Source organism: Triturus cristatus, chromosome 12, assembly GCF_964204655.1.
Source record: "Triturus cristatus chromosome 12, aTriCri1.1, whole genome shotgun sequence".
NCBI classification, from domain to species: Eukaryota; Metazoa; Chordata; class Amphibia; order Caudata; family Salamandridae; genus Triturus; species Triturus cristatus.
In genome coordinates this window covers 7,375,566-7,390,962 of record NC_140595.1, presented here as the reverse complement: position 1 = coordinate 7,390,962, position 15,397 = coordinate 7,375,566, and the positions used below count along the sequence as shown (strand labels likewise).

Here is a 15,397-nt window from a genome sequence, read left to right as displayed (position 1 = left end):
ATGGGCAAAACTTGGGTCATGGGGTGGGAGATGAATCCTAAGAGGCAGCTGGCATTCCCTGAGCAAAGGGCCATACTGGTAGAGGAGAAAGTGCGCTTACCAAATGTCTCTATCTCTATCTTTTTGATTTCCTGGCAGGAGAAGTATTTGGAAATAGTTTGGGTTTACTCTGCTGGCCGATGCCTGGCACCACCAGGCTCAGAGGAGTGAGGTGCTGGGTGAGGAAAGCTGGGCAATGAGATCTGGAGCTGCACATGCGGGTCTGTGCAGGATTAGGCCCGGGTACCCAAGAGCGAATCAGTGAGAGCCTCATTGACTAGGAGTGGAGGCTCAGAATGTGACTCTCCAGACTGCTACATCTCAATGAGAACATTTATTTTAACTTCCTGGGTAGGAAGTTGAAGATCAAGAACGTCCAATTCGTCAGCTTCAGCTTTGCCCTTTGGCTATTTGAGTCTCCTAAATATCTTTGGGATTTTAGCATACCATACAAAGCAATAACTGTCCATGCATGGGATCTCTTTGCCAGTACTGCTTTATTTTTTGCTGCACCCATTTATAACTTTATTAAAAGCCACCTGTGAAAGAGGTAAGGCCCATAGTTGTTCCACATTGAACGCATCTATCGCCAGTTTTGAAATATTCATGTGCCTGCTTATGTTTATTATCGCATATTGCCTCCCAGACCACTGTCATAAGCGAGGAATTATCCCTTCTGATTTTGTGGCAGAATTTTAAATAAGCCCCTAAGCTATTTAGGTTCTGTCATTTACGTACGAACTCAAGTCGGATTTGTGCCGGTGAAGAATGCAGCGGAAGATCAAACAGGCGTCGGTAGGTCCCTGTCACTAGCTTATCTATGGTGTTGTCAGCACAACCTCTTAAGGTCTCTACTCCATATGCAAGAGTTGGCACATGTTTAACTGACATAATTTGTAATAGTTGGTTAAGGGGAAGCCCTTTTAACTTATTCTGAAGTATGGAAAATGCAGCAATTAATGAGTTGTTTCTTCTCTGTAGTGCAGCGCACTGGTTTTTACCCGTACCCCAGCATCTATTATAACACCCAGATATCTGTATTCAGTGACCGATTCTAATACAGTACCTTCCATTCTCAATTTTGGTCTTACAGCCAACCCTTTAGTCACCAGCATTGTTTTTGTCTTTTTTAAGTTAATCTTTAGGCCATGAGTGGAGGCGTACTGTGAGTTGGTACCGAATTCAGACTGAAGCCCTGAGTGGATCCAGAGGGTCCAACTGGCGCCGAGTGGGGACTCACCAGAGGAAGCCCAGTTAAGAGGCTTCTCATCTCCTTAGGTCCCACTGGCACACCAGAGGGAGCAGGTAATGTGTCAAAAATCCACAGCATGGCTTTGCAGAATTCCTCTATTTGCTGTAGCATCCCCAAGATCCACGGAAAATCTGTTTGCCATGAAACAAGGGTTGGAATCAACTCAAAGGAATAATGGCTTTGGGAGAGCTAACTGAAATCATGATGACATCTCGCACCTTTAAGCGAGACCAAGAGTGGCGGGATGAGGCCGAACCCCACTTGGACTTCTTGCACTTTGTCTTAGATTTGCCTGAGGACTTACATTGTGAAGACAGTCTGCTGTGGGAGCGACCTCTGGAGCAGGACTGGACCTACCCTTAGACCTCAATCGATCCCAGCGCAGGGTATTGTGGTGCTTCGCAACAAAGAGTTTTTCTTCCCGGTCTTCAGTGGCCATGGGGTTGTCATCCGATACCAGGCACAGGGAAACCACATGTGGGTCAGTAAAAGACATATATTTGAGACATTCGCTACAGGGTTAAAACCCTGTAGATTTGTCAAGTGACATAGTTCCTTTGCATACTGAGAATTTTTAGAAGAAATTGTTGATAGAAAGAGTCCCAAAGAGACAAATGTTAGCTCCAGATCCACGTTTGTTGGTGCGAAAAAAAAGGATTTGATGTCATTGCGCATGGATGGCGCCTATATAGGCCTGCACATGCCACAACAGGCACGGAGTGACGTGGAGCTGCTGGTGTAGCTTCAGGAGGTTGTTTGGGGGTATTACACACCCCTAAAATGTATTCTGTAGTAAATAGTTGGGTACACGTGCTTAGCGTGAGGTGTCTGTCGTATTTCAACTGCAATTTTTACATAAACACAGACAAAAACACACACACACATGATATCTCCTCTCTGTTTCAGGGGTCTAAAAAAATGTTGGTTAGTTTGAAAAATATTGTGTTTTAAATTGCTAACAATACACACTGACCATTAAGCACCCCGTATGCCCTGCTGAAAACTTTCCAAATCCAATCTGGCGCCTGAGGGAGGTGAGGAATCTGCGATTAGAAGTCTCTATCAGAATGATGGACTGGGTGCTTATCAGGAATGGCGTACCCACCATAAGTGGAGTCCCCAGGCAAACCCTTACAGTTGATAGGTGTAGGAAAGTGGATTTCTGTTGCCTGGCTTTTGATGCAACTTTGACAGTAGAATACTGGGTCCCGACTAACCAGGTTCCCTGTACCAGTGTTCTTTCCCTAAAACTGTTCCACAATTGGCACAACTCCAGACCTCCCGGTAAGTCCCTAGGAATTGGTACACCTGGCATCCAGGGCATTGGGACTGAAGAGAGTTCCCTAGGGACCCCTCACCAAGGCCATGCAAACTGCCACTGCAGACTACACGCCTTGGTGCAGAGAAAAACGACAAAGTCGACATAGCATACTGGAATTCAAAGACTGTATGAAATTACTACTAGTGACCTCATCAATTATGCTAACTAGTCCTCAGTCTTAAGATTTTTCAAAACTTGAGAAATCTCTTTTATGCTTGCTGAGCCCCACCCACCAGGAGTGTGCCCTGTTAACTTGGCCCTGAGCCCCCACCTACCAGGAGTGTGCCGTTTACTTGGCCCTGAGTCCCACCCACCAGGTGTGTGCCCTGCTTACTTGGCCCTGAGCCCCACCCATCATGAGTGTGCTCTGCTTACTTGGTCCTGAGCCCCACCCACCAGGAGTGTGCCCTGCTTACTTAGCCATGAGCCTCATCCACCATGAGTGTGCCCTGTTTACTTGGCCCTGAGCCCCCGACCGCCAGGAGTGTGCCCTGCTTAATTGGCCCTGAGCCCCACCCACCAGAAGTGTGCCCTGTTACTTGCCCCTTTGCCCCCTCCCACCATGAGTATGCCCTGCTTACTTGGCAGTGCCCTGCTTACTTGGCACTGAGCCCTCCCCCACCAGGAGTGTGCCCTGCTTACTTGGTCGTGAGCCCCACCCACCAGGAGTGTGCCCTGCTTACTTGGCCCTGTGCCCCAGCCCCAGGAGTGTACCCTGTTTACTTGGCCCTGAGCCCCACCCACCAAGAGTGTGCCCTGCTTACTTGGCCCTGAGCTCCACCCACCAGGAGTGTGCCCTGTTCACTTGGCCGTGAGCCCCACCCACCAGGAGTGTGCCCTGTTTACTTGCCCTGCAGGGGTAGACTAGTCCTTCGTCTGTGTTTGTGGTTAGCCCTTGGCACCCAGCTTCCGCAGGCTAGCGGCGGATCCGCCCCCTATCCGGTTTAAACCCCGCCCCTGGGTTCGACCTCTCTTCTGATCAGGTTTGGAAGCTCTGCCTGCCAATCCCCTTGGCCCCGCCTCCTCGCTGGGATTGGTCCCTGCCTGTCGCTGGGGGCGGTGCTGTGCTGCTCCATGTTGTCTTCTGTGGCTCGCGCAGTGAAGAACGGCGTTCTGCTGCTGGGCGCGAGCACCGTCGGGAGCCGAGCAGCCGCGAGCATGGTGAGGGTCGCGAGGCCCGCGCCGGTCATAGAGAGCGGTCTGCGCGGAGGGTGTAGAGCGGGGCAATGGGTGTGGGTCATAGAGTGGACAGTGGGACGGAGCGGGTCACGGGAACGGGAATAAACTTCGACATGGCTACCCTTGTGTGTTACTAGAAGGTGTTGACCCCCTAGGTGCCTGGTGTGGTGTATACACGCAGTCCATCCCCTTTGTGCCTGGTTGTACCATTTTGACTCGCCCATATGTGCCTGTCTGAAAAGTTTGCCCCCTTACCCCCATGTGCCTGGCTGAAAGGTTTTCCACCCCCCCCCCCCCTTGTGCCTGTTTGAAAGGTTGGCCCCCACCCCCCATGTGTCTATCTGAAAGGTTGGCCCCCACCCCCATGTGCCTATCTGAAAGGTTGGCCCCCACCCCCCATGTGCTTGTCTGAAAGGTTTGCCAGACCCCCCCCCCCCATGTGCCTGCTTGAAAGGTTTGCTTGCCCCCCCATTGTGCCAGTCTGTTTGAAAGGTTTACCACCCCCCCCCATGTGCCTGTTTGAAAGGTTTGCCAGTCCCCCCCATGACAGGTTTATCAGCCCCCCCATGTGCCTGTCTGACAGATTTGCCAGCCCCCCATGTGCCTGTCTGTAAGGTTTTGCGACACCACCCCCCCCCCCCGCACCCCCATGGTCCTGGTTGGAAGGTATATTTCCCACTACAATGTACGTGGCTGAAATGTATAGACCCTCATGTGCCAGGCTGTAAGTTATATGCCCCCATGTGCCTGAGTATAACTATATATATATATATATGTTGGAAGTGTAGACTCTCTCCCTTGTGCCTGGCCGTAAGTGCTAGCCCCTCCCGTGTGCCTGCCAGTGTGTCCTAGCCCCTCCCGTGTGCCTGGCCGGGGTGTGGTGGGCATGGCTTGGCAGGAAGGGTGTGAACGGACGCTGCGCCCATCCCGGGGTTGTCCGAGCTCCAGTAGGGGGTGGTTAGTAATGGCCCGAGCCTGGGGTGGGGAGTGATGGAAGACATTTGATGGGGCACCTGCAGCCCGCACCATCCACCTGCAGCAGGGGTGGGTGATCTGTGGGGCACGTCCTGGCAGTGCAGTGGGCACTAACGCAGGGCGCCTAGAAGCGGAGCTGGCCCTGCTGCAGAGGGCCGCACAAGGGGCCCGAGAGACGCGCTGGATTTTCTGGGTACATCAGTTATAATTGCTTTGTGTGTCGCTCATGTCTGTAGTATTCAGTTTTAGTTTTGTTTCTCGCTTCTTTGGTTACAGTTCCTCTGTAGTTTTTTTGCTTCCCCCCCCCTCCCGCGGGGTCGGTCGAGGATCCGCCTGCGGGTCCGGATCGCATCGCAGTAATCCCTAAACCGAGATTACAGATAAAGTGATTATGCGAAGACGTGAGCAGCACCGCGCCTGGAAACCATCACTAAGCACAAGACGCCAGGGGAGCCCTGCATGAACCCCCCCCCCCCCGACAGCCGCAGCTGTACCCATCGTCGGGGGGAGGGGAGGGGAGGGGAGGGGGGGGTGATTAGGCCTCCTGGGGGGGGGGGGCAGATTGTGCAGCAGGCCGTGCCGCCCCCCCCCCCCCCATCTCTTCTAGAGTTCGTCTCAACTGTGCTGAATCCACGGGCGAAGGGCCCGGCCCAGCTGTAGGGACTGGGGGCCCACGCATACATGGAGGCGGGGGCCGCATCTAGGATGCTGCGGGGGGGCTCTGCCCCCTCCAGAGGGGCGCACCTGCTGACTTAGGAGGCACCAGGGCGGGGTATTGTTGGCTCCTCGGAGGCTTGGCTTTTCTTTAGACTTCTCGTGAAATACTGTGCTGCGAAGCGCGGGGCCTCGCAGCGCCACTTCTCCACAGCTCTAAGTTGCCGTTGGCTTCACAGGCGTGGAGCCCTCTTCTGGGCCTGTGTTTTCGGGGTTGGTCTCGGTACTGGGTCCAGGTCTGGGGTGGGGGTTCTTGCAAAGGCAGCCTGGCGGCCTCAGACAGAACTGCCCAAGTGGGGCACCGTGGGCTCAAGAGCCCAGGCCTGGCACTGAAGAGACTGTGCCACTGTGTGGCATTATCGCTCTTTTGCCCTTTGGGGGGGGGGGGAGTCCAGTGGGCTTGGAAGACCCCCACGTCTAGAGGCCGCGCTCTTGGGTTCATGTGAGCCCACGGCTCTGTGGCTGGCAGAGCTCTAGGGGCAGCGATGGTTGTCTTCGCCAGTCCACTGGCCCCCTTGGCGAGGCCTCAGTGTATGAGTGATGCGCCCCCAGGCCCTCGCCTGACAGGGGGTTACCTGCTGTGTGGTTTGTGGCATCTGTTGGTGGCTGGGCGCGTTTTGATTGCATTTCCTTAGAGGAGCAGTGACCCCTTTTCTCTCCCCCACAGTGTGCCCAGGTGGATGACTGGAAGGCGGCCAAGTCCATCTACGAGTTCTCAGCCAAAGACATTGATGGGAACGAGGTGTCCCTGGAGAGATACCGGTGAGTGGCCTGTCCCCTTCGTCTCCTTTGCTTGCATCTCGCGTGTGCCTGAGGTGGGGGGGCCCTGCTGCTCTGCGGGTCCCAGGGTCCCCAGAGGTCTTGCTTGTGCTGGAGCCCCCACCGCTTGCAGTGAGTCGCGGGGGCTGTCCCACAGCGCTGGTGCTCGTGGAGTGAATGGGCTCTGGGTGGCGGGTTCATGCTTGTGGGTGAAGCGGGAGTCAGTCGAAGCTAGAGTGGGGTGGCAGGGGTCCTCTCCACCCTTGCTCAGATGATGCGGTGACGGGCACTGCGGCTCTGGGGGTGAGGGGTCCGTGGCACCGGGCAGTGTGCCAGTCTAAGTTGGATCGGAAGAGCTGACGCTGCTGCGCTGAATTCTTTCGAGTTTTAGATCCGTGGGCGGTTCCGCGAAGCCTGCATCCTGCTGCCAAACTGCTCCCTTCACGGCTGTCTGTCAGGTTTTTAGGTCTCGCCTGACCCAGCGCACGCGCTGGACTGGCGAGACTTTTTGTGAGGGCAAAAAAAAATGCTACCATGGCCAGCCTAGAGCTACAGTGCATGGGCGCGGGCGCGCGCCGCGCTTGAGCGCGATCACTGTCACTTTTGCGGCCGCTTTCATGTTCTCCGTGAGCCAATGCTTAACAAGCATTGGCATAGCCAATAGGTCTCGCCTTTGGGACCTTATAAGTGTTTAGCCATGCAACAGTTGCATAGCTAAATACTTATAAGGACCCAAAAGCTAGACCTATTGGCTATGCCAATGCTTGTTTTAACTGCTGCAATCTATTGAAGCCTCAAGGAGAACATCAAAGCGGCCGTGAAAGTAAAAGTAATCGCGGTAAAGCGCGCGCTCCCGCGCACATGCACTGTAGCTCTAGGCTGGCCTGGTAGCACTTTTTGGAGCCCTCTCAATAAGTGTCGCCAGACCAGCGCATGCGCTGGGTCAGGCGAGACCTAAAAATGTGTCCACACCTCATAACAAATGAATGTGTTGCAGGTCCACACACATTATAAAAAGTAATCAGCCTCACTAATCGCAAAAGACGTGCATTGTAGGTAACTGGCTGCACAACAACGTTGCCACCCGGATTCATGAATAAGCATGAGTTGGGCATCTGCCGGGGTCCTGCAATTTCAAAGGACTAAACAGCCACAGTTTAGCAAGTGGAGAGGACAGCGGGTGAGGACCGACCTTTCATCTCCAGGCTGCACAGCAAGAATTCTGAAGACTGGTCACATAGGGTCTACCCGGTGCATTTTAACACATGCCAGGTACAACCAGGGAGAAAGATATGTAGCAAATCAGAGGGCTCGAAAAAAGTGGACTGTATAGCACTATGAGAAAGTAGCTGGCATGTGGATCAGGTTGGAGGAATGGGTGATTTGCCGAGGCTTGCGTTAAAGTGATGTAAGGATACATACATGCACTGCATCCTTTAGCGCATGTGTTTTTATCATGAACGAACACCATCAAACAAATGTTTCCCGCAAATGTGCAACTGCTGGAATCTGTTTACCTCCAAGTGAACATTTCAACTTTGACCCACACTGTTTCAGTTTTTATTTTGCGCTGTTTCACAAATTCACATTTACAGTCCGTGAACATCACAAACGTTAAGCTGTGGATCTTTCATGTGCCCAAAGTACTAGCTACATTTAGATGGAATTCGTATAAAAATCCCTCCAGAAAATGAACCAGGTTTGAGCCTCGGAGTCAGCTTAACATCCTGTGATTCTGCGAAAATCACTTCATCTCCAAGCGAGACCTATTGGCTATGCCAATGCTTGTTGTTTTTTTCCCCTAGAATTACGAGCAAACCTGTTGGGGCAGTTTCAAAGCAAGACAGGTGGAAATAACCATGTGGATAAAAGTGGCTTGAAAAGATTACAGTAGTTTGAGCTCGGCATCTTTTCGGCGTTCTTGTAAGACGTAACCGGCTGGGGTACCTCCATCATGGAGGGGGCGTGGGGCCTCTGCGTGCTTTCTGTCTCCGTGGGGAGGACCGCAGAAGGTCTTTACACATTACATTTGATAGACACTCCAACTGGAAGCATCAATTGTCCCAGAGTGCAGTGCGTTCCTGGCATGAGTGCCCCTGGCTGCTCCAGAGCGGGGGCCCTGAAGCCAAGGAAAGGATCGTGCGCCCCCCACCCATAGCTCCATTTAATGCAAACGCTCGCTATAACCCAATGACCAGAGCAAGGCTTGCAAACACCTTGTGTTTTACATGGATTGGTTCATAACATATGCTCAATGTACAGAGAGGAACATGTTTTGCCCACAGAGGCCACTATGGCGAACTCTGCAGGGCGGGGGTAGGTGCCCGCTGCAGATGTCACTACACTCCAGTAGTGTTCCTGGAAACCTGTGCCTGGGACATCCTTCCACCAGCACTCGGAGAATGGGGAAAAAAGCCCAGAAGTCGGTTGAGAGAGAAGTATGGGCGAGACTTATTTCTTTTTAATTTGGGTGTTTTTGTGTGCATAGGGCTCCGAGTGAATATACAATGATAGGAAATTATTGCGGATTTGGGGATGTCGCGTTGTTGGATGTTATATATTTTACAGAAGTGCGTGTGTTGGGGGGGGGGGGGGGGGGTGACCGTGGGAGGAGAAATCTAGGCCTCTGAGGTGGCTGAGCCCAGACTGGGGGAGGTTTAGTAGGAGCTGAGATATGATGTAGGAGCCTCTGACAGACAGGGCGTTCATTACTTGGTGTTTGTTGTGTCCAGATTTGGTGTTCGTATTTTGGAATACGAAATCGGCAGGGATAGCCATGCGTGCTGGCTGGTGGTTTTTATCTGACTTCAGAAACATGGCATGTGAGGCTCAGCTTGTCCACATAAAACATACTCAACCGTGTGAAAAACAATGAAAAGGGCCTTGAACGCGAAAGGGGGCTCCGTAGTGTTGCTACTGTGAATCTGACTTCAGAAAGTCAAGTTCCCATCTGGCTAGTCACACGTGGAGGGCTCAAATCGTCATTTTCTTCTTTGAAGTGAACATACATGTTGTCGTGACACATGTGCAGTAAGAGTCGGAGATGCTCTGGGCATCTGCAGAGCCGACTCTCTGGGGCTCCAGGGGTTCCTGGCAAGGGTGGTACTTGTAAGGGCTGATGGTTCTGAACCTGCTTGTCTCATTGGCCACCCTATCTTTCACAGAGTGCTTAGAAGGTCCTTTAAGTTGAAGACATGCGCTGAACAAATGAAGGTTTGCTCTGACCGTTTCCTTTCCGCTTCCTTCTAGGGGGTTTGTTTGCATCATCGTCAACGTAGCCTCCAAATGAGGAAAGACCCCCGTAAACTACACTCAGCTTGCTCAACTTCACGCCACTTACGCTGAGAAAGGTTTACGGATCCTGGGGTTTCCTTGCAACCAGTTTGGTAAACAGGTCTGTAATGGTTGATCTGTAGGAGGGGTGGGGGGCTTTGAGGAGCTTGAGGGCTCAGCTTATGCTTGAGACTTTGATTAACTTACGTAGGCACTACACAACGATGAGGGCACCAGAGGGAAGTAAAGGTTAACCTGCTACATAGTGGCTTCTAGCGTTACAACAAACAAATGATGGACGGAATGCTGACAATGCAGACATTCTCCCCCAGTCAAGAGATCTGGGTTAAATCCATCGTTCTTTTGCCCACTACGCCTCCCCAGTTTAGACATGGCCATATGCAAATCAGTCTTGACCCTGTGCCTCATGGCCGATGACGGCTGATAGCCAGAAACCGGTCCTAGGATGTGTGATTCCGGCCCAGGGAAGACATGGCTTGGCATTTCGAGCTTGACTGTTCCCATGAGGCACAGGGTCAAGACTGATTTGCATATGGCCATGTCTAAACTGGGGTGGTGTAGTGGGCAAAAGAACGATGGATTTAACCCAGATCTCTTGACTGGGGTAGAATGTCTGCATTGTCAGCATTCCGTCCATCATTTGTTTTTTGTAACGCTTTTCGCCTTAAGTGTGATGGGTATTCCCAGACGTGGGACCCGTGCTCACTACGCCACTGGAGTCAAGCTATCCTGGCTGATGACGGCTGATAGCCAGAAACCGGTCCTAGGATGCTTGATTCCGGTCCAGGGAAGACATGGCTTGGCAGTTCGAGCTGGACTGTTCCCATGAGGCACAGGGTCAAGACTGATTTGCATATGGCCATGTCTAAACTGGGGTGGTGTAGTGGGCAAAAGAACGATGGATTTAACCCAGATCTCTTGACTGGGGGAGAATGTCTGCATTGTCAGCATTCCGTCCATCATTTGTTTGTTGTAACACATAGTGGCTTCTAAGCACATTGACTGATGCTTTTCTTTCTCCCCCAGGAACCCGGGGACGAGGCGCAGATTAAAGCCTTCGCTGCCGGGTATAATGTGCACTTTGACATGTTCAGCAAAATCGATGTGAATGGAGACGGTGCCCACCCTCTCTGGAAGTGGATGAAGAAGCAGCCCAAAGGCGGGGGATCCTTTGGCGAGTGAGTATGCGCAGTCTGTCTGCTGGTGCTCAGCAAGACCTGTTCTATGTTCCTTAAAGCAGAGGTCTTCCGAGGGTCCCAAATGGCTCCAGCCAATAGAAGGATTTACTCTGCCCCAGATTGCTGTGTTTCTAATGAAAGCACAGAGGCAGAGAGCCGCTCTGCGATAGGCCATCAGTAACCTCTCTCGTCACTCGTTGAGTCAAGTTCCTCTCACACTGTGGCTACCTTAACTCTTCTAGGGAGACCAGCGCTGCTGCTAAGATGGCAATCTTGTATGTGGCTGCTTTTTAAATGGGTTAACTGAACAGTAATTGCAGTGTTTGAACTGTTAATTATGCTCAGATCTGCAGATTGTATGGAAATTTTCTTTAACATTGTTTTTTTCATTCTGTTAGATTGGATGAAAGTATTTTTTTTCCGGGGGGATGAGGGTGGAGCGGCTTTGGGGGAGGGTGCACTACAATGTTTGTTTGAGGATTGCCCTAAAGGCTGGGCAGTTCTGTGGCACCAGTGATGAGGGTAGTGCAAACCTGTGGCCCCTGCTCTCCTACATCCAGGGTTGAATTGGGGAGTGCTACAGCACTTTTTAACCCCTGCGAGGGTCGCGGTTCCACCCGCTGCGAGGGTCGCGGTTCCACCCGCTGCGAGGGTCGCGGTTCCACCCGCTGCGAGGGTCGCGGTTCCACCCGCTGCAAGGTGCAAGGGTTGCGGTTCCACCCGCTGCAAGGTGCAAGGGTTGCGGTTCCACCCGCTGCAAGGTGCAAGGGTCGCGGGTCCACTCGCTGCAAGGGTTGCGGTTCCACCAGCTGCAAGGTGCAAGGGTCCACCCGCTGCAAGGGTTGCGGTTCCACCCGCTGCAAGGTTCAGGGGTCGCGGGTCCACTCGTTGCAGGGGTCGCGGGTCCACTCGTTGCAGGGGTCGCGGGTCCACTCGTTGCAGGGGTCGCGGGTCCACTCGTTGCAGGGGTCGCGGGTCCACTCGTTGCAGGGGTCGCGGGTCCACTCGGTGCAGGGGTCGCAGGTCCACCTGCTGCAAGGTGCAAGGTGCAAGGGTCCACCCGTTGCAGGGGTCGCGGGTCCACTCGTTGCAGGGGTCGCGGGTCCACTCGTTGCAGGGGTCGCGGGTCCACTCGTTGCAGGGTGCAAGGGTCGCGGTTCCACCCGCTCACATACATCCTCTCTTTGCTGCAAGAGACTGAACTGCGGTTACTCCATGTTACGGGTGTCCAATTTTGGCGTGAGCAAATATGTTTGGTGCGATGGCAGCAGCTCATCCTGTTCAAATACATCTGTATGTTGTGGTTGTAGCTCTGTATACATATTTGTATTAAATGTCATCGAAAGATGACCTCCAAACATGACTCTACTCTTGAGTTCTGAGGCTTATACAACTGTGCTGTTGCCTCTATGATCTTCAAAAGAAGAGAGCCGAAGTGAGCTGAGAAGTAGGAAGTAGTCTCTTGAGAGGGCGGTGTGATACGGATGACCAGGCAGGCACATTGGCTGGGGGGGGGGGGGGGGGGGGGGGCACTTTGAAGCTGTCTCTGTTCCTGGCCACGAGGGAGAAGTGGGGCTGGCTTCTGGCTTCTTGATCCATCCGGGTAGCTTCACCTCCATATGTCTCGGGGACTCTGCTGCTGGTGAGCCTTGCTGGGGGTGGCTGCTTGTAAAGTCTTGGCACTTTAGTCTCTTCGACTGTAATCCCACCTCCCTTTCGATCAGCAGCACCTCTTTGCCGTGGTGTATCCTTGGGGCCCCGGCCTCACGGTCTTCTTCCTGTTTGCACCAGTTCCTCCAAGTGCAGCCACCGAGAAGTCTGATGGAGGGGAGCTATGCACGATGCTCAGTCTGGATACCCTTGGAGATATCCTAATGGACGCTCCCACCAGATGCCCCCTCAGTATAGTGTTTGCTGTGGTCCCATTTACGGAGTAGGCGGGTACCTGGTTGGGTTGCCATGGGAGTACGCTGCTCTGCTTCATCGTGGGTTTGTGAATTAACTGTTTGCTTGTCAATGACTCTTCTTTCTTTCTTCTCCTCCAGTGCCATTAAATGGAACTTCTCCAAGGTAAGATTCAGTCACCCTGCCGCTCTGCTCTAATGAGGCAACTACCCTCCAAAACCTGTTTGTAAACTGAAGAAAGAATCTGGAGTTCTGTTTGGAATTTGTGCACATTGAGGGCCAAAGAAGCTGGTAGAGCAGGTTCAGCAGGCCAGTCCCACGCGAGGCTCGAATGTTGTCTGTCTGAGCTGTCTCCAGTCTGGATGTTTGGGTTAAATGGGACTCGGTGCCACTAAGCGAGCATCCTGAGCCGTTGCTCTACTCCCCTGTCCAGCAAACTGGACTCTTATCTCTCTCTCCCCCTCCCCCCCCCTCCCAGGGCCCCACCAGGATATCTTCAACCCTCCCTGCGGTAACCCTGCTTCTTTAACCCCCCTTTCTTTGTTCCCCAGTTTCTCATTAACCGTGAAGGACAAGTAGTGAAGAGATTCAGTCCAATGGATGACCCGGTGGTGAGCTTTCTGTTTTTACATTTCTGGGGCTTTGGAACAGACTGTCTGCAGCTTAATTTTGGGTTGGTGTGGGGTAAGAGGCGCAGCTGTAGCGGGAGGGAGGGTGGGGGAGCGGTGTGCAGCTTTCAGCGGGGGTTTTGCCGTGCTTGGTGAGCATGCTGGGTAACCGCTCTCTAACTGTAGGGGTGCATTGCAGGTGTGCAGTGTTTCATGATGGGGACCTAGCTGATGCATTGAGTATCTTTGTGGAGATTTCCCTGGGTGCAGAAGGTTGGAGGGGCTCACCTTGTAGCGTTTGTTTGGGTCAAAGAGGTGAACATTTCACCTGCTGCCCGCCAGCGCACTGGATGCAGCTCTAGACCATAATCCTGGCCTGGAGGTGCATCCTCAGCTTTGCTGCCTCTTTCTCCTGACCGTGCAGGTCTACTGCCTACTCCCTCTTGCCCTGCTGCTCTTAGCTGCACCTGCTGCTCTTCTTGCTTCTCCCAGCTGCACCTGCTGCCTGCAGCATGCAGTCTCCTTCCTGCTTCTCTCAGATGCACCTGCAGCATGCACTGTCTCCTTCCTGCTCCTCTCGGCTGCACCTGGTGCTGCAGCATGCACTGTCTCCTTCCTGCTCCTCTCGGCTGCACCTGATGCTGCAGCATGCACGTTCTCCTTCCTGCCCCTCTCAGCTGCACCTGTTGCTGCAGCATGCACGGTCTTGTTCCTGCTCCTCTCAGCTGCACCTGTTGCCTGCATGCGCTGCCTCCTTCCTGCTCCTCTCAGCTGCACCTGTTGCCTGCAGCATGCAGTCTCCTTCCTGCCCCTCTCAGCTGCACCTATTGCTGCAGCATGCACGGTCTTGTTCCTGCTCCTCTCAGCTGCACCTGTTGCCTGCATGCGCTGCCTCCTTCCTGCTCCTCTCAGCTGCACCTGTTGCCTGCAGCATGCACTCTCCTTCCTGCTCCTCTCAGCTGCGCCTGGTGCTGCAGCATGCGCTGCCTCCTTCCTGCTCCTCTCAGCTGTGCCTGCAGCATGCGCTGCCTCCTTCCTGCTCCTCTCAGCTGCACCTGGTGCCTGCAGCATGTGCTACCTCCTTCCTGCTCCTCTCAGTTGCACCTGGTGCCTGCAGCATGTGCTGCCTCCTTCCTGCTCCTCTCAGCTGCACCTGGTGCCTGCAGCTCTGCCTCCTTCCTGCTCCTCTCAGCTGCAGCTCCCCTGCCTCGCCCTCCAGGTTGACCTTCCTGTGTTTGTCTCCTCAGGTGATTGAAAAGGACCTCCCCTCTTACCTGTAGTGCTGCTCTTCTGCTACCACAGCCTCTTGTCTGCTTGAAGCTGGAGTCTTCGTTCTGCAGTAATGAAAGTCTGTCTCCAAACCGATGCCAGGGTGGGGCAGACCGGATGGTGCGTGGCGTGCGCACAGCGAAGAAGACTCTTTGCAGTAGCCAGGAGCTGCCATTTTCTACAGAAAAGAACTGATCATGTGATGAAGATTAGAAATAAAATGTGAATTATGGAACCTCTAAAGCTGCTGACGAAGTTTTACTGGGACAGGGACGGGGCCTCTGGAGTCTGTAGGTACAGAGGAGCTCTTGATCCGTTAAGATCTGAAGTATTGCAGCTCTGTAACTGAACGCAAAACTCCATGGTTGGATAGAAATGGTTTTCGCTCTTTCCTTTACTTGACCATTTTGGTTTCTGACACCAGGCACTAAGTTCCAAACCTGGTCCAGTTAAGAAGATTCCTTCATTCCCAGAAGTCTCTGCTTTCATGACCCTGAGAGCCAGTTAAGCCCTTTTGTACCCACGAGAGAGAGTTGGACAGATTCAGGGGACCCTCCTAGGGGAGGGGCAGGATAGACGGCTGGCTACACCCATGTCCTTTGTCCAGTTTCGTGCCAGAACAGGAGCAAATGGCTCCTCCTACCAGTTTGAACTGGACTATGCACAGGGACACCAAATGTGCCCCCAGCGCAGACTTCAAACACTGAGTGCACCAACCCAGCCCCAACACACTCAAGCCTGTCTGGGAGGTGTCACACCTCCCTGTGACAGGAAACCTATTGTCCAGGCCTCCCCTGCTCTAGCTTGGCTCAGCAGCAGGAGGGCAGACTTGTGTCTGTGGCTGGCAGCATCCATTTTGTGATGCCCAGGTCGAGAAAACTGGCACTGGGTAACCCAGTGACCC

General features: G+C 53.3%; 1 protein-coding gene across 1 annotated transcript; it reads left to right on the top strand.

The window, feature by feature from the left end:
- Positions 1–3,619: 3,619 nt before the first annotated feature.
- Positions 3,620–14,736, top strand: GPX4 (glutathione peroxidase 4). The gene is made up of 7 exons (XM_085638860.1): positions 3,620–3,773; positions 6,148–6,242; positions 9,489–9,633; positions 10,560–10,711; positions 12,757–12,781; positions 13,168–13,227; positions 14,472–14,736. Exons 1-7 carry the CDS (start codon positions 3,687–3,689, stop codon positions 14,502–14,504), a joined length of 597 nt encoding a protein of 198 aa, XP_085494986.1. The 5' UTR covers positions 3,620–3,686; the 3' UTR covers positions 14,505–14,736.
- The last annotated feature ends 661 nt before the right edge of the window (positions 14,737–15,397 follow it).